This window comes from Aythya fuligula, chromosome 2 (genome assembly GCF_009819795.1).
Source record: "Aythya fuligula isolate bAytFul2 chromosome 2, bAytFul2.pri, whole genome shotgun sequence".
In the NCBI taxonomy this organism is placed as follows: Eukaryota; Metazoa; Chordata; class Aves; order Anseriformes; family Anatidae; genus Aythya; species Aythya fuligula.
Window position 1 is genome coordinate 68,312,839 of NC_045560.1, and position 19,410 is coordinate 68,332,248.

Sequence of the window (19,410 nt, forward strand, 5' to 3'; positions counted from 1 at the left end):
GGGAGAAGTAAAGCAAAGAACAACTCACGGGTTGAGATAAGGATAATTTAATTAAAAGGGAAATAATTATAATAATTAAATAAAGACTACCATGAACTAAACAATTTAACTAAGGGGAAATAAAAGGGAAAGGGGAAAAAGGGAGGAAAACAAACAAACAAAATAAATGAAAGCTATATGGAAGTGCAGAGGAAAGAAATTACTCTCTACTTCCCACAAATGAGCGATGATTGACCACATCCTTGAAGCAAGGCCTCAACGCACGCAGCCGGTGTTCGAGAGGAGGACCGACGTCTTCTCAACGAGAGCCCACCCCCCCCCTCTTCTTCCTGTTTCCACCTTTTATTGCTGAGTGTGACATCACATGGTATGGATTATCCCTTTGACTGGTTTAGGTCAGCTGTCCTAGTGATGTTTCTCTCCTCACTTTTTGCCCACCCCTTAGGAGGGTTAGAGAAAGGCCCAATGCTGTGCCACTGCTGCTCAGCAGTAGCCACAACACTGGTGTGATAACACTGCTGTTCCAGCTACAAGTACAGAGTATGGCACTGTATGGGCTGCTGCCAGGAAAGTTAACATTCCAGCCAGACCCAGTACAATTGTGTATGGTCAAAATATATTATATTGCTTGCATGTTCCCTAATGGTAAATATTTTTCTATCTGTCTAGATTTTTATTTACATTTTTATGTATCCCCCTTAGATTTTATAGTATTGTTTTTGTGCAGTCAAATTCATGCACTGTTTCTGTCTCTGAAGCATATGTTTTTTTTAGGATTTGATGTACAGCTGAGTATTTTTAACTGACATGCTGCTTTAATTTGGAGGCCATATTATTTGAGAATTACAAGGCACAAAAGCCTTTTGTAGTGAAAGAACCTCTTTCACTGGAAAGGACTGGGATGTGGACAGGCAGGCAGAAGTCAGGACAGCATCAGTGCTGAAGTTCCTGGTACCATGACATTGCATCCAGAGGGGTCAGCAAAAACCCACCATGGCTGATGGGGTCACAGAGACAATGCAGAACATGCACTAAGTTTGTAAGAGTCAGAGTGCAGCTGAGAAGCATAGTGCTATGGGTAACGGCATGAGGATACAATATCTTAATGGGAGCTGGTGAGAGCGCAGTGTTGGTGTTGCAAGAATTCAATATGTACCCCATAGGCACCTCCAGCCTGGCCCCCTGGGAGCTGGAATAGGGGTGACTGGAACATGAGATGGGAGTGCTGAGAGCTCTTGGAGACAATTAGGATAGCACAACCAGACCAGTCAGGTGGGATGAGCTCCTGCTGACACATGGTTGCAGGGTGCATGTGCAGCAGGCAGTCACAGTGAGGAGAGCAGCCTCGCATGCACAGCCTGGTTGGAGGTATCGTTTGTTCATCTGATGTAGGTTTTGGTCTGCCTTCACAAGGTAAGAAGTGGCAGAGAAGGACGCTCTGGGATGATGAGCAATGTAAATGCTAAGCAGCAGTGTGGAAGCAGAAAGCAGGCTGAGAAGAGGCATGACCGTGACCAGAAGGAAGGTGGTTGCCATACTGTTGGCCTCTTGCCTATTCCCCCAGCCCTGCTGCAATGTTCTGGATTGTTTCTAAGCCTTATGGTGGGCAGCTGTGCCAAAGAAATGCCTGGCAAACAAAACCGGGAGATAGGTGTCCTGTTCTGGAAAGCCTTTTGTCCAGGTTAGGGTTGGCTTCACATTTCCCCTATTTCAGACTGTCTGCTGGGGATGACTAAAATTTTCAGTGCGCTCGAAGATAAGCTTTGGGATATTGAGAGACAACTGTCCCTGAGCCAGGCTCTGGAGCAACATGATGTGTTTGTTTATGTCTACAATGCTTCTCATTTGGTGGAAGATGGGAATACTGCAATGATGGCACAGAAGCCAAAATTTAGTATTTTGCTTCCACAGGAATTGCTGGCATGATTTAGCAGTAGGTATTACTACTTCATTGTATCATATCTCTGTAGATAGAAAAGACATTTATCTACTTTTTCAAGCAGGTAGAAAAAAGGCTAGGAACATTAGTCTAACAAGTAAAGTAACTGAATGTGAGCTTAATTTCAAGTGTGTTAATGATCTTTATAAAATTATATTTGCAGCAAGATCCTTTATTTTTTATTTTTTATTTTTATTTTTTTTTAAATAAAAAAGAAAAAAATGGTCAGGGGATGAAGAAATAAAGGATCTGAAACTACTTTGGAGGATCTGCTCCCAAAGTTGTTGATTAAAGAAGGATAATCACAGAGCTTGTAACTTCAAAGGTCAGTTCTGCTGAATTTAATGACTGATGGATTCTCTTCACCAGAGGTGCAATTTTCCCCTCAAGAAATACTTCTTAAAGACCAATGCTCCTGAGCTGGTATTTATGAGAGTGTCTAAAAGGAATTACAAGTAGGTTGTTAGGGTAATCATTTACTTAGTGGTTTCTGCCAATATTGTAGCACAGGTATCCAACAACAGTTCTTCTTAGCATGTAATAAATGGTGTACCAACTCAAGGTGAGAAAGAAATGAGGGCAGCCACTGTCATGACAAACTGTTGCTTTGTTACTCCTCCTATGAACCCACTGCTTCTCCACCAGCAGTCCCCAGCACCTTAGCTATGCCCACCATTGGTCTACTCTACCTATGTGCAATGCACTTGCCTGCATATTCAGGAGGGCTTTAAGAAGATGCTGGGTAGGCAGCTACAAACAGGATGGCTTTTGTGCCACAGACCAGAGTGGCAAGAACACTTTATAGCTACATTTGCAAGACCCTTATTGCTTGCAGGCTCTTAATGCAGCCCAGCTATTTCCAGTAGCTAAGCAAAGCATAAAGCGTGAACTAGTGTGAGGATGAGGTACTTCAGCCTGCACCAGCAGGAAGGTCTGTTGTTTTGATCACTTCCAGATCTGTGGCTGCTAACAGGAGCCCATCAATAACATTGTGATGCTCTACATTATTTCTGTTGCATCTAATTCTATTTAATTCATCTATTTTTCAATTAAAAACTTAGATTATTTATTACAGAAAGCTACTTGGATAGGATGCCTGCTTGATTTAGTTTCCTTAGTAATTCCTTTTGTGAAAAGAAGTGATTAAGAAGTGATTTTCTTCTGTAAGGAAAAAGGAAAAAAATGTGTGGGGGAAGGGGGAGAGAAAAATAGTAAGTACCAATTTTAATAACTTTTTAAATAACTTGTGATTGGTTTGTTTTGTCATTTTACTATAAATGTGCTAAAAGTAACTGAAGTCCACTAAATCATGCAAAACATTACATCTGACAGACACAAAATATCTGGCAGGATCTGAAATAAGATTTTTATCTTCTTGATTGACTAAAAAAGTTATGTACTTAGGTTTTGCTGTACTCTGTCAAAACCACAAGACAGTTTAATTCTAAGGATTTAGCTGTTATCCAGATAAAGAAAATAGGTTGATGAGGTTAAGGCCTCAAACAATATCCCTTAATGCAGTGTTAAATGTACTGCCTGACTTTTTTTTTTTTTTTTGAAGATAAAACAACATCTGTAGCATCTTCTTTTAAAAATCACCAGAAAAGTCCTGAACCAAAACAAAAATTACCCCAGAAAGCCCAAATAATGGGAAGCTCTTGAACTCCAAGAAAATCACTGTTAAGACACTAATGATGTTTATATATTTTTGCGTTTGCTTACCTAATGTGGTCAATCACATTCTTTAAATTAAGATGAAACTCCAAGTATTTCCATTGATGTTTGGATTTCCAGGACCATTGTGGCTTTGAAAAAGTCCTTATTATTGCACCTTTGGCTCCTCTTCAAAGCACAGGCGTTGACCATGGCTGAAAATGTTGAATTTACAGCTTAAATCTTTATCGGTTCTTTCTGATGGCTGCTTCTTGTGATTCTACCTTTAAAAGGAGAGGAGACACCTCAAGCTTTTATTGCCTCTAGTTTATTTCAGGTTGTTCCTTTTTTGCTGCTCCTGTTTGAAACATAACTGTTTTGCCATGCCGTTGGACTCAGAAATATTTACCTGCTGTATACAGTGGATGTGCAATTGTATTGGAGCTGCAACAGGAAAAGTCATGTAGATACTGCCTGGGTTTGAAAACCCATCCTGGATTTTGGAATTGGGACTCTGGGGTTGTTATCTAGCTATCATGTGTCTCAGAAATTTGACCTTAGCCTACCTGTGTGATTTCCATAGGGGCTTTATTTTTAGCATCATAAAATATTATGGAGCTGAGGACTTTCGGTGTGGTTTCTGCAATAGTTATGGGCTGTGCTGCTGGGGCCCTTTGGCTGTTCACAAGAGGAGAGGGAGTCGCTGGCTTCTCAACCCCCTGCATCACATCAATGACCCTGGCACCCCAAGTAGGGCACCAAAATCCAGAGGTGATGGCAAAGGTCAGCAGACTCTCAGTATCTGCAAGTCCTGGGCAGAGCTCAGCCCTTCATTCATTACTGAGCAACCAAAGCCACAATGCAACCTTTTTTCTGTGGAGAATTTGTGGCCCTGTTCACTGTCCATTGTAGTGATTTCAATGAATCCTAAGCACATACTTAATTCTAAGTACTTTGCATGGTACCCTTAGGAGAGAGAGTTTCCTCAAATGGGGCCAAGCATGTACTTTGTATGGGGCATCCTCTGACCCAGTAGGTTGGTTGAATCTTCTGAGGGACTCTGAAGGGATATTTTTAATTGTTCAGTCTTGTTTTGTTTTCAGCCTCTGCAAAATAATCTGAATGTGTGTTTGTATAAATACATAAAGGAAAAGCTGGCAGAGAAAGAAGCCTACTATTCATTGTGGTTCAAATCCTGCGACCAGGGAGTCAGACTGAGTTTTGCCATTGATTGGAGTGAGCACAGGAACAACCCATCTAGCCCTTTTGAAAGAATATTTTTTTCCCACGTAGAGACAAAAGCAGATAGTATAAAATTGGAACATTTTTGTTGGTAGGATACATAACTTGTAAAATCATTGTAGGCTTCCATAATGGTTATAACATCTGTGTAGAGAATAATTTCCATACTTTTAACTGAATCTCATCACAGGGAGAGAGGCACAAGTGGGACTCATTTAGATGCAGGATCACAGAGGCATTCCTGAGTCCAGCAGGTCTGGCACTGCAATTTCCAGTTTAGGTATATTCCACAACAAATTTCATATAGTTTTAGTGGTTACTGTCTATGAGTAGGAATTACCCACTCCTTCTGGGCTAATTCTGTCCTCAAATATTTCCTTGGTGGTGTTGTATTTAAGCTTAAACTACTTTTATTTTATTATTTTTATTTTATTTTATTTTATTTTATTTTATTTACATGACCTGATACAAAGTTTTCAAAAAAGATGAAGCGAAGCACTGTCCTCACTTTGCTCTTTGGTGAGGCAGAAGGGGGAACTACAGCAGCAGCAGACCTCCATCTTGGCAGGTTTCTGGGCTGGTGCTCTGCAAGTCTGTGTGTTTAAACCTAAGGGTATCAGTGGCAGCATGTGGACTGAAAATTCAGATATGATTCCTCTCTTTTGTTGTAGGAGGAAGTGTTTTTAGCTGTGGGTCTGAGAAAGGACAGGCTGGCATGGAAAAAGAGGTAAGTGAAGAAAAAAAACTTTTAGAAAAGGAAAATTAAAAGGCTATTAAAAATGCTATTCCTAACATTGCTATTTCATAATAATATTTGTCATGTGATGTGAGGGAAGTCAGCAGACACGTAGGCTCCTTTATATCATTGACAAGTCAAGAGGATGATTAACGAGAATATCAGACAATGTAATGGTAGGAGAAGGCCCACAGAAGTTAAACAAAAGTGCCTTCAGAATTTAGAGAATTCCCATGATCCATAGTAGGACCTCATTGTGCTTGTCTACTGTTTCTATTTTTGATTAGATTTATAAACACAGCACCACATATTTTCATGTGGCTCATAGCCCCAGGGCAGAGTGAGATTGACTGCACTGAAACTGTGAGGCTTGTGAATTTCGGGCCAGGGATGGAGTGAAATAAGTAGTGTAATTGTTTTTGTGGAGTGACCGTGGGACCTCCTCTGTTCTGAATTACACATGGTTCAACCCTTTGACCTAACCAACCTCGGCAATGCCTGGTAGATCTCCTAAAGCTGTGCTGAAAGGTCCTATCAGTGACATGTTGGAACATTATCTGTCATGTGAGATGTGTGCCAACAACCATATTAAACTACATTAATTACTAGTGAGGCCATGTTTGTGACAATCTCAACTTCATTTAACCCATCATCATGTTAGTTATTGTTTAAACAGGAAGAACAAATGGGGACAATTTATGAAATCAAAATGCAGCACTGGTGTTTTCTTTAATAAATTGTATGCTTTACTTTTGCTTTGTTTTGGTTTGTCCCTCCCCTCCCCCCACCCTGCATTTTTGTTCCTGTCATCAGCTCTGTAGTGTGAGTTTTGGAGGGATTTTTTATTTTAAGACTAGGCAAGAAAAAGACTGCCTCTTAATAGATAAACTCATATGCCAGTGTAATTGTTATTTTGTTCAGTGTAATTGTAGCTGATATCACAGTTGACTGCAAACAGTGCTTGTTTTCTAGCAAGAAAAAAAAATCTATGTTATCTATGCTATGCTATGCTATGATATATGATATATATGATAAATTTATGCTATGGTAGTTTATGTAAGACAAAGATCACATGTGGATTAGTCACTTGATTTACACCTTTTCTCCTTCATACTCTACATAGTGCATCTCTGCAGAGCAGTCTGGTTTGCACACCTCTGGAACAGGAGTGAAGCACTGACTTCTATTATTTTAATTCTCAGAGAACACCTTCCTCATAGACCCAAACCTATAGGTAGCTAAGCATACTGTGAGTCCTCAGAAGGCAGCCCAGCATGTAGAAATTCAGGAGAATTCTTTGCACGTGACCATTTTCTGAAACAAATCTGAATTTTACTGCATGGAATCTGAATTCCTCCATCGCAGTGCACAGGATCAGTCATGACTAGCTGTGCCCAACATTACGTTAGATTAGACTCATAAGGTTACATCTTTCACTTTCACATGAAGCTGCTTTTTTTCAACAGGGCTTTTCCCTTTAGCCTCATTTTCTAGCAAGAACAGTCTGAAATGAAGCAGGTATTTATTTATTTATTTATGTATTTTAATTGCTGCAGAGTCAGCTAAAAAATGTGTTTGACCCTACCAAGTGTCATTCTCATTAGCAGTGAAGAGTTTGCTCTCTGTAAAATCTAATGTGGAGTGCTTAAAGCAGACAGGTGCAAATTACAAGCTGTTTCTCTTTGGCTGCCATCCCTTAAATAGACAAAAGTAATAGGCTAGGAAAAGGGAAAAGGTTCCAGCTCCAGCTGCATAAAGGAAAGCCTTAACAGGGACATACCAGCTGGTTACAAGAAATAAATGCTGTAAATACCAACTAACACATTTGTGTCCATGCTCACAGAGGAATATGTTTTTAGTAAGGCTCCATCCCTTTTTATGCTCGAGGATCATTCTTTGAAAACTGCGCTCTGCTTTATGTTTAAAGGCTAATGCTCTCACTGAAGTAAATGAGAACAGAAGCCAACATACCTGTTCCTGTTTACCATCATTACACTCCTTAGAGCATTTCAGGCATTATTAGGTTCTTGGAACCCTAGCAGTTTGACAATATTTCCAGCTACTTCTCTTTTGGCTGTATTCAGACAAGGCCCCAAAGGGAAAACAAAACAAAACAAAACAAAACAAAACAAAAAAACAACAAAAAAAAGGATGAATCTGCTGAGCTAGTTTGCTGATGTTAGAAACAGTTGTTCATATTAAGAACACCTAATTTAATTTCATGAAAGAGACATAACATGCCAGTATGTGTATGAATCTAAGGTATGCATTTCCTAAAAGGAACTAAAATTCTGTCATTCCAAAGTTGCTCTTCTTTTTGACTTCCAGCTTGCATGGGGACTGCTGTCTGGAAGCAGTAACTTTAACTTTAACTCTAAGGCTGCTGATGAGGTCTGTCTGTGTGATCTTCGTAAGCAGATAAGGGTAGGGAGACAGCTCAGAGCAGAGCTTGTTTACAGCAGGACAGAAGAAAACAGCTAGACGTAAATGAGGGCTGACGGTTTCATGAAGCACAATTGGTTGATCACAGATTCAATATGACTGCCCTGAACTGAGCGATGATCCGTACAGTATGCAAAATTCACTTTCTTGCTGGTCTGCGCCCACCAGCCTTCCAGCAGCTTTCCCAGAGCCCCTCAGCCACAGCTTTGAGTGGAACCAGAGCTGAACACAGCATTGTTTTACCCAATTCCTTTTGACAACAATCACATTCTTTTAAAAACTTCATAGGTTTTAGTTGTCACTGGTTATAAATGATTTTTTTTTTTTTTTCTTCCCTCACTGCTGCTGCTGCTGTTGCAGTTCTCACTGCTCTCACACAGACCTGGGTTCTCCAAGTTCAGATACTCCCACTTTCTTTTGTTTAAATTAGTATTGGAAAGCAGGCTGCACATTTTAATGCCAACAGTGTGTGCAGTAACTGCAAAAAGGCGTGTAAAGGTTTAGGCTGTTTGAATTACATGATTAGTTTGCATTGTGATTAGCCTCTTCTATATACCCCTGTCTTTGCCATAATGCACTACAATGAAGATTAAAAAAAAAAAAATAAAAAAAATTTGAAGGCAAGATTTTATTTCTCACCATCTTTGGCAGTGCTGACATAGGATGAATTGATATCATCAGAAGCTTCAAGCTTTCATTTGACTTTGTGAACACTGGGTACCCCTTTCCTATGTGCCAGTTGAGGATGGCATAGTCTTTGTGGATGTAAGATGGATCAATTCCACAGCAAGTGTAAATCAGCAAAGCCTTCCTCTCACTTGAGATTCTGGCCTCAAGTGATATAACGTTATTATAATAAATGCCTTTTATGTTTATTTTTGGATAATGTTCTACAATTAGAAGATGTGCTTTTTTTTGTATGGATGCACATTCACGTGTGTTCTTCTGGGTATGGTCACATAACTGGACATTGCCTGAAAGTATGGCATGTGGTCAGTGAAAAGATTTTTTATTTGCTATTGGAAACCGAAGTTTTGTAGGTACACATGAACTGATTAAAGAACAATCACTTTAGACATAAATTTGCATAAATACATAAATTAACTAGTAGTAACTAATGATAAAATTAATATAAAATGTTACTGGATAATTTTGTGCCTACTCTCTGATGAGAAGACAAAGTATTGTAAGGGACGGATGGGGGAGGGCTGGGAAAGGAAACCTAAGAGAAAGGAGAAAAAAAAAAAAAAAAGGATGCAATTCATAGCACTTAAAGGTGCCCATGTTTAAAAGAGAAGGATGGGGAAATTTTCTGGAGGTAGGTATGAAAGGAGAAAAAGGAGAATGTCTTCTTCTGAACCACAAAGTGGCAAGAACTTGTGTCGATTACTCAAACACCACTGAAATACTCCATTATTGAGTTACTTCGAGAAGTAACCCTGAAGAATTTCACTCTGCTGTAGAATATCAGGTATTGCTTTCATTCTAAAAATATAGACTCATGAAAAACGCCTTTTCAAAGGTGCTCATGTTAAGAACCAAGAGCATCACTTCTTTTGAAGTTCTTTGTAAATAAAAATCAGAACCATATTACATTGAGTACTTAAAAATACTAATCTGCACTTAAGTGAACAGTGCCAAAGAACATAGACTACCGTGTCCATCCAAAACAATTTTTGGTGCTAACTATACTGATTACAAATGAAAACTAATAATAATAAAACCTCACAATAATACTTTTTTTTTTTTGCTTTTATTTTTTTTTTCACTTTTATTTTTTTTTTTTCCTCTGTGAAAGAACATTTATATGTCTTACAGGCTATAATAATTGAAAGGTAACTATGACAAATACAGTCCACAATTTGTTTTGCTGGGGAAGTGTGACATGAAGAAGGAATATGTGTATACATAGAAAGTAATGCAGATCATAATTCCATTGAAGTTGCAGATGTATACTGATTTATAGTAGTTGAAAATTTGCCCCAGAATATTTGTCTAGATGTTGTATGCTTTATTAATGTAAAGTTAACAGCTTTGTGTTTTGATTATATAGATTTTAATAAGAATTATCATGCAACATTGTTACAAATACTGGTGGGATCTTTAAAACTAAATTAAATTGTTATGATATGCAAGGAATACAGAAATACTTTCATACTGCAGAAGTGATATAATTATAACGATACTAACTGAGCTAATGTGTATTTTTGAAAGAATTTTCAGTAGCAGAAAAAATCAAAAGCAGTATGGTGAGTTTCTGAACCTAGTGAACCCTTGTCAAAATTATCATTAACTTCATTTGTGCTGCACACAGCTTGTAAGAATTTATTCCATTGCTTTGGCATTTATTGTAGCTTCCAGAATGTGTTTAGTCTGCCTTTTTAAAAATAAATAAATAAATCATTTACCTTTAAAGAGGACAGAAATCATCTTAATTTAGAGGAATTCTACTGTTTTCAGACTAACATATATTCAGGTATGCGTATATATCAAGATATTATATTAGATATAGATAGATAAATATTAATCTGCCAGTACTATGGTTCAGTTGTTTTTGACAGATTTATTGATTGTGTCTGCTGCAAGTGTGTTTTTTTACTGGAAATTGACACCCACAATCAAATGGAAAAGATGGATTCTTTAAAAATTGCATTTTTTCAATGATTCTTGTAATTAATCCTTTTGTATTGACAGTTTCCAGGAGCTATGTTGCCAGGACTGGTCTTTATCACCGAACAATTAAGCAACAGGTTTAAAAAAAAAAAAAAAAAGCTCATTTCAGGAACTGCCATATGACATTAGAAAAATAAAAGGGTCTGAACTGTTTTCTTGCTTTGATTTTGGCTTTAATTAATATTCCCAGATGTGCTTTGTTTTAGATAATTTTTGCCTGCTATGACTGCTAGCGTCCATTTCAGGGATCTGTAGCTACACAGGAGCCCATATTACTAGTGCTGTGCAAGGCATTATACCAAGATGGAATTTAGCACTTGGGCCGTCCTGCTGTTACTAGTGTGACCATGTTTCTTCTGGGCCTTGCTTCCCTACAGGAATTGGAACTTGTCAGAGTTGAGCTCCTCCAAGATCTCTCATTATTTGTTTTCACTGTAGCTCTGTTGGCATGTCTCTAATTCTAAATCAACTTTTCACTGTTGTAATGAATCCTGCCTCCTTTCACGCCTGGATTGTAATCTCTTTTGTGACATCTAGATGTAAATTATTTGTGTTTAATTTTATTTTATCCTCTCATATGAGAGGGTAGAGCTCGTTCATTTTTATCTGCCCTGTGATGAACAAATAAACTGATTATGTAAGTGAACCTAGGAAATGCAGAAGGAGGAATGTCAGAGAAGCCTTTCTGCAAATATTCTGCATAATCAAACTTTTCTAAATGAAGCATTGAAGTTCTGCAAGTGAAATAAAGCAGTTGCTGCTGAATGCATGCTGTAAAGACAAGCCTTATAATGTTTTTCATTTGTTGAGGTTTCTTTGCATTAATTAAAATTGTTAAAAACACACACATACAACAAGTATTTTAATGTGACCTTCATTTGGCATTTATTTTAATTTTTCTTATATTTTATTTAATTCTTCCACTTCTGTTGTTCAATTAGTGTTTGACCCCTTTAGAAGAGATGTAAATTAAATGACATTTCAATGCCATCCCATATTTAAAATACTGTGTTAGTTGTGGATCATAAAGGATGATCTTCATTCTTTAGCTAACTTATTCATTTAACAATTTCCCTCCAGAAGTTCCAGCAGAAGGCTCTGAAGCAAACTAAGCAGAAGAAATCTAAGTCGGCTGAATTTCTGATGGGTGAGCCTTGCTTGATGAGTTATTGCTCATAATTTGTGTAAGGATTAATTAACTAATTACAGACAAATGGCTGTGGGCGAAATTTTGCTCTTGCTTGTCAGGGTGCAATTTGTAATTATTTTAATCATTTATTATTTTTTTTTTTTTTTTTTTTTTAGAGTTAATTTTAACCTAATTCTGTTTTGGCGACATTTGAGGATGATACACTTGAGTCTTTCAGCAAAGGAATTACTAGAAGGAATTTTCTGCTCGTCATTGAAATACACTTTGCCATAATGTGCTCTTCTGACCTCCTTGTTTTCCATAGTAAAAGAAGAGAGAGAGAGAGCAGCAACAGAAGGCATTGAAAATCCAGCTTTTAACATCAGCAGCACAGATCTTTCAGCATATCAGACTTCAGAAGAGGAAGTTATTAGACATGACAAGCTGCATAGCACCCTTGCAGCTCACCAACAAAAACTGAGGCTGCAAGCCCATGCTGAACCAAGAGGTGAGGCATCAAACTGGATTACCCTCAAATGGAGTGACAGTGGCTGCATTCCTCCTCTAACCTGCACGCTCTGCCGGGCGTTCCCATCCTGACACGTCCAAACAACCACCCCTGAAAGCCCAAAATACTGCTGAAAACATCAGGTGACCACATGTTTAAGGACCTGTGTTCTGTCTTCATGCTCAACTGGCTTAATGGGGATGCAAGTTGCATGGTACTCCCTGCCAGCAGTTGGGAGTGCAGGGAGACAGTTCTTTTTGTAGCACATCCTGTTAATTTGTACCAGGTTGGATTTTGGAGGCACTGCAGCACACAGATGCTGCTCCCTTGCTGGCTCCCAAGCACTGAGTAGTTTTAAACAGCTTACAGATCTGTAATTGATTGTTGTCCTCAGATCTCCCACATGCCTTCAGTCAATCAGCATATTGCCTCTGCTTCATTATATTTTTCAGCCACTTGTGCTCAGATATTTTTCGCAGAGAGTCCTGCTCACAGAGCTTGTCCAGGGGAGTGATGGTATAATACCCGTGTCTTTTAAGCTCAGACTTGATACAGCATCCAAAAGAGATACTACCTTGCAAAGCAATCTGTTTATCTTTTAGGCTAGTTCAAACTACAAAGAGCTTCACTGATACATCACTTTTCCTATCACAGAAATTTGGTGTCTTTTAACCTATTAATTGCTCCATTTTGAATTATTATTAGTATTGAATGTTATGACAAATGGTTATTTTTACTTAGTAATATGATGAGGAAAATAACTTAAGAATTTGAAGGCATCTCATGAGATATATGGGGAAAATCTTAGCTAAGATTTAAAGAGCAAGAGTGCTTGAAGTCAGACTCAATCTTCCCTAAATGCCCACTGAAAACACCACTGTATTGGACTGTGTAATCTCATCATCTTCAAGTGGACTGTGAGCATCCATGAATATGTAAATGTGCATCCAAAGCCTGAATTTTACAAAGGAACCAGAGTAAATGGTATGGCTTTGAAATGTCCTGCTCACCTAGCATTTCCGATTACGCTCCCAAGCAGTGATGCTCCTTGCTGAGTACCTTTGAGTAACCAACACAGGTATTTAAATGCATAAGTACAGGCTCGTGAGCTGAACTTTAGGCATTTGCTTTTAAAACTCTGAACTTTGTTGTGTTAAGATTTTATCGTCACAGGACTGGAGAGCCCATGGCTTCTGATGGCCTCTTGCAAAATTAGGTTTGTCTGTTCATTTAGCCTTCATGTGACTACATGGAGCAGAAATTCCCTGTCTTTCCTTTGCCAGCCTGTCAGAACAGTGATTAAGTGGACAAAGGGATTGATTGTTTTTTAATGAAATATTCTATCTGGCAAAAATGAAGTTGGACTCACTGGAGACTATCCACGCTTTCAGTCACTTCTTCAGAAATTCATGAATAATTTCTCCAAGAAAGGAACATTTTTATTTTTTTAAAACCTGAAATGTGTTCTTAAATACTTTTGATATTTCATCCACAGTAGCATTTTGTTTAACAAAACAAAACAAACAAACAAACAAAAAACACCTAACTGAACATAATATTTGTGGAAGGAGCAGAAATGTTACATTTTGCCTTGAATGCAACACGTTAATATTCAGCTAAGTGTTATCATAGTTTTTAATTGTTGAAAAGAGTTGATTTTTTCCCCTAGCAGTATGTATTCCTCCTCAGCCTTCTGTTAATCCAGTTAACCAAAAGACCAGTTATTCACATAGCTCTGCCTCTAAGTCATGCAGCTATTAAAAAAAATAAAATAAAATCATCCATTTATGCCATCATAAAAAAGTCTAGATTGGAAGAGACCTCTACAGATCATCTGGTCCAATCTTGCATTAAATTATTCTTAGTCTAACTTATGTCAGGACTTGTTTGGCAGTCACAGGGACCAGTTCAAACTTATCAAGAGTGTTAATAAAACAACAGCTTCAAGCCTGTCCAGAAACCTGCCAAAAATTGAGCTAAACCTTCTGGTACTTCCTGAGCTAATTTTCCCTATCCCCAAGTGTAATAATACTTCATTAAGGAGGGAAAGGGAAAAGCCAACTACATAGATGTAGCATCACATGATTGTAGTAGTAACTGATAGTATTTCACAGTCTGAAGTGAAGACTAGGTTATGAATAGTTTGTCCCTTCTTGCAGCACTGCCCTTCATGTGGTTTGGGTCCAACAGAGCCCAGGGAACCTGTTCCTTCAACCTGCCTGTCTTTGCTTTGCTCCATCCTCATAGCTGCTTCTATTTCAGCTTGCAGCAAAAATGCATGTGAAAACTACCCCCATCTAGTGTGGTGCTAACTTGATCAGCTTCCTTTCTTCTGCCATTAGATCTCAGGAGACACTGTGGAGTTAACAAGAGATGTTTTAAGACCAAAGTCTTTACCCCATCTCTTCTGGTTCCTAGGAGGCAAGGCTTAACGCCACCCTGGAAGCTCCTGCCCTAGGTGAGGATTACCACATGTACATGCAAGGCTTGTTACCTCAGCCTGTAAAGCGACAGCCTTTTCTACACTTCATGCCAGGTTTCCTGAAGGGAAATGCTTGCCAAACACAACAACACAGCCTGTGTAAAATAAACGTATTTTACTCTACAACTGTTTCCATTCATTTTTTTCTCCACTTTTCTTCCCCAGATGCCAATAAAATACACGTCCTTTTAGGATTTCCTCCCCTCCACAACCACCAAGTTCTCCTTTAGTTCTCAGACACCAGGCTGAGATTAGGTTACTTACTCAGTGTGGAATAGCAACTCTAAAGCTTGGTGTTAAACTGCAGAATGCAAAAGCAGTTATAACCTTAAGCACACTATTATTTAATCACGGCATTTAGCAGATTACAGGTTCAACACACTACATAAACAGGCTGGATTTTCAGGCTATGTACTTGGAGGCAGGGCATGAGATGGCATTGCCTTTCCATTGTATTCGCACCCATCACCTGTGTCCTCAAAGGCAGCAAATAATAGCTACAGGGCTGCAATCATTTCCTTCATCTTGTAAGTGTCATAGCCCATTTTTCTGCCAGCAATTGATGGAGGGAAGTGTTCTCTAGGAAAATGTCCACCTGCTTTTGAGTTGTCTTCTCACACACTTCCATGTTAAGGATACTGCAAGGAAGTGTTAATATTCAGCTCTGTGTTTGAGGCAGCCTGAAAACATGTTCCTGAAATTTGGCACAATGTGCAGAATACACAGACTTTTTAGGGATGAAACAGCCCATTATATTGCAGCTTGCTTGCATCTGGCCCCTAAACACCTTCATTCGCAGGTGTGTTGAAGCTATATTGACTTTTACGTTTCCTTTCCCCAGATAACAGTAGATTATCTGAAAATGAAAGAGTTTGTGAACTGATTTTTGCCTTTGATAATTGTGAAGAAAAAAATACTGAAAAGATTTAATTAGAGGCTTTTTCACCTTTCATACTAGATTGGTGGGGACTGCTCTTGGGACTCAAAGTGCAAGTCTCCTGCTTGCTTTGCTTGTGGGGAAACTGAGGAAGAGCATGATGCAGTCACCCTGCAGGCCTGTGATGGAAATAGAAATGAAACCTCTGATCCTTCTTCCATCACTCCGTCATGCTGTTCTGTGCTTCACACAGTCATATTTTCTATGATGGGCCATATTACAAATTTTAACATCATCAGTAGACCATTATTCAGAAATAGGTTGTTGTGTAACATTCTGCTGTCTGCTTTCCATCCTTACTCTTATGTGATGAAGACCTGGTACTGCTGTTAAATATTATAGTGATCCAAGGGAGCTGGTTATTTACTGAGATTTATCTTGTGATTATCAGCCAGCTAATTGGTTACAGTGGGTCCTACCCTATTTTGTCTTTATGATACACTGACATTTTTTGATCACTCCTAACCATCATTTTTGTTTCTTTCTCATGAAATTAAGGTTGCCTAGCAGTGGTCTTATCTTTGCCAAATTGTGCAATTCATTTATTTTTCCTGAAAATACTCAGTTTCCTTGTGACTACATCCAACCATCTCTTCATTCTCCATTTCTCCCTTTATTCAACTCAGCAAGTATTGAATTTGCAAGAATTTTTCATATTGGCTATCCCAGTGGGAGGCCAAATAGGCAAATTTCCCGGTGAAAAAGGTTTGGGGTCAGGTCACCCAAATCTGGTGGTCACCCAAAACACGTGAGCTCACGCACCTGATATTAAGGTGAGCACCTATTGGCTTTTCTCTTATTTCCAGAGGGACTTAAGTCTGTAACTCTTGGGACAGTTCACATATGTTCAGACTGGCTTGCTAAAGTCTCTGCCCAGCAAAGATCTTCTAGCTAACTGTTGTGCCAAACTTCCAGGAATGTGCTGTGTTTGGCTGAAGGCAGAACATGAGGGCAGTTGCTCAACCTCAGCTGGATGATGTATGTCACAAGCAATCCCTTAACAAAGGGATATGTACTTAGCATTTTATCATAGGCTTGTAAAACATATATAAATCTTTTTCAGCATTCAGATCCTTGGTAACTGTGATCAGATAATAGGTTAGTGGCTTATAGCAGTTTGTACTACTCAGTGTTTGTTACAGCCACAGAACAGGTCCAGCTAATCCTGACAAAAGTCCTATGGGATGTTACTGTTTACATTTCTACAAGATAAATACAATTTCCAGCCCTCGCATGGAGAGAGAATATATGTCACAACAAATTAGACTGTGTTCTTTCTGGGGTGCCAGTTACACATGCAAGCTGCAGCATCCAGACTTGGTGCTGTCCGAGCATCCTCCCATTGCATGATCTGCCTTGCATCTGGCCCCTTCAGAGTTGGTTGTACAGAGACCTTCAGATACCATGATACTCCATGGCTTTTGCATACGAGATGAAAGAAAAGCTAGTTGTCTTCTGTATCCTGCATACTTGTGCAAAGTCTAGAGGCAGTCTGACCATAAATGTTTATGATTCAAGTTGAATTGTCTCCAGATGACAAGTGTTCATTTTTTCCTATCACTCCCAATACACAAATCTTTTTTCAAAACTTGCTTATCTCCTAAAGTCAAAAGTCCTAATTAATTCTACCATTTTATTTGCAACAGGCACTGTTAACATCTCATATCATTTGCCCACAGAGATTAACAGCATTTAAAAAGGGGGGGGGGGGGGGGCGGGAGAGGAAGAGGAGGGAAGAAAGCCTGTTCAATTGAAAACTAAAACCAATTCTAATTAGCATAGGTACAGCATGGCATTAACATGGATATACTGTTTCTGGGAGCAAATTAGTTTTATACGCAGTGCTCTACTGCACCACCTCCTAGCTGTGGAGCTAGTCTGTATGTATCTAACACGGTGCTGCCTGCACTCTGTAGGGAACATCACACTGCAGAATACAGCTGTTGTACTCCTTATCAAAAGCCAAAGTAGAGAAAAGCCTTTGCTTAGGGAAGAGTTACTGCTGAAGGTAGTTCAGCTGTGGCAGGGCAAAATAGGACCTTTCCTGCTCAAGCACGTAACTGGGTGAGAACCTCAATCTGGCAATATGCAGACAAAACAGACTTTGGGAAGGAGCCATGTAGGATATCAACTTCATAATAAAAATATCAGCAAGTGCATCAAAATTAGTCTGTTAAGAGAACTGGGAGCTGAGGCTTTTTGAACAGAATCTAACTGAATTCTGAAGAGATATTAGATGCCCACTGGAGAGACAGTAAGCACAGATGAAAAAACTCAACTGCTAGGAATTCATGTTTATTTGCATGTAAAGAAAATGGGAGCTTGTGACACTGGCGTTTGCATTGAAAAAATATTTTCATAAAGGATGGAACCAGAAATACGAATTAAAAACATACACTTTTTTTCTGAAGCAACAACAAAAAGTTGATATCTAATAATTCAAGTTGTGTGTATGTGGTTCCATGCTTTCTGATTTCAACAGGGACTTGAAATGGAAATGCCAAACCCAGTATGCAGGGCATGATGGATCACCATGTATGCATAGGAATAAAAAGAGTTGTCATTGGAAGTAATTTTGCGTTGAATTACCCAATGTGTAATCCCATTTAAATCAGCAGAACTGCACAAGGTGTAATGTAGTGTGCAAAACGTGATCCATTGCATGCAATTTCAACAAGGATACTATACCACTCATCTAAGTTATGTGCTAAAATTAAATTTGTGAAAGGTATGGGGAGAATTGTGAAGAATGGATGCATTTTATAATTGGGAAATACTCTTTTAGAAGGTGACTAAATATATATTTTAAAGCTAACAGATTGTCCTTGGGAATTATTTGCTTTGTAGTAGGGCTGTAGGACCCTCAAACTTCTTACTGCTTTCTGCAGGTTCCCTTGCTGGAACCAGCTGAGCCTGCTTACCTGGTAGCACTCTGTATCCATTTTCCCAATTAACGTGTCACGTTAGCTAATATCATTCCTAAATGAGCTCTATCATCATCCGTAAATCTTTATTCATGTCTTCAATCGGCAACATTTCCCCAGGTCTCACACTGGTGTTCCTTGGCACAGGACTCTCTGAAAAAAAAAAAAAAAAAAAAAAAAAAAAAGGTCTAATTAATGCTGTATGTCTGCATAGAGATATATGTGGTAAGTCTTCTTGGAGTAGAGTCATGGAAAGAAAGATGAGTGAGATGACTATGGTGTTTTCCAAGTGCTGGGCATGCTGCTTAGGTTTGTGCGCAGACGCTTTGCCAGCATCCTGTCAAAACTGACAAGTGAGTTTATTCAAGACTTGCAATATAAACATCAGACACAGTTATGCGGTTTACTCATTACCTATGGTCTCTACTGAGGATAAGAAAAATTACATATGATACCTTTAAAACGTTTTAAAAATTGAAAAGTCAACTGTTGATGATAGTATCTTAACAAGCTGTGTTTTCAAGATGTAATCTACAGTCCAGGCTCTTGCTTCATGGTCTTGAATTTGAGGAGGCCGTTAAAGCCCAATTTTTCATTGAATTCTTCCTAGTACTCATTAAAATGTGAAGTTCTGTGTAAAACTGTCCACCTTCTGATGTATTTGGTAATAATCTGCAATGCTTTGCAGGAATCTTATTTTAGATCTGCATCTAGAATAATATGAATAATATCTATACCTACAGAT

The 19,410-nt window shown here is 38.7% G+C and overlaps 1 protein-coding gene across 1 annotated transcript in view; it reads left to right on the forward strand.

Annotated features, from left to right (window-relative positions):
• The window catches only part of OFCC1 (orofacial cleft 1 candidate 1), a 185,336-nt gene that overhangs the window by 14,750 nt on the left and 151,176 nt on the right, over positions 1–19,410 (forward strand). Inside the window, exons 2-4 of the mRNA XM_032181084.1 lie at positions 5,506–5,561; positions 11,766–11,832; positions 12,140–12,322. Of these exons, the coding sequence (XP_032036975.1) occupies positions 5,550–5,561; positions 11,766–11,832; positions 12,140–12,322 (262 nt within the window). The 5' untranslated portion in view covers positions 5,506–5,549. The remainder of the gene's footprint in view (positions 1–5,505; positions 5,562–11,765; positions 11,833–12,139; positions 12,323–19,410) is intronic.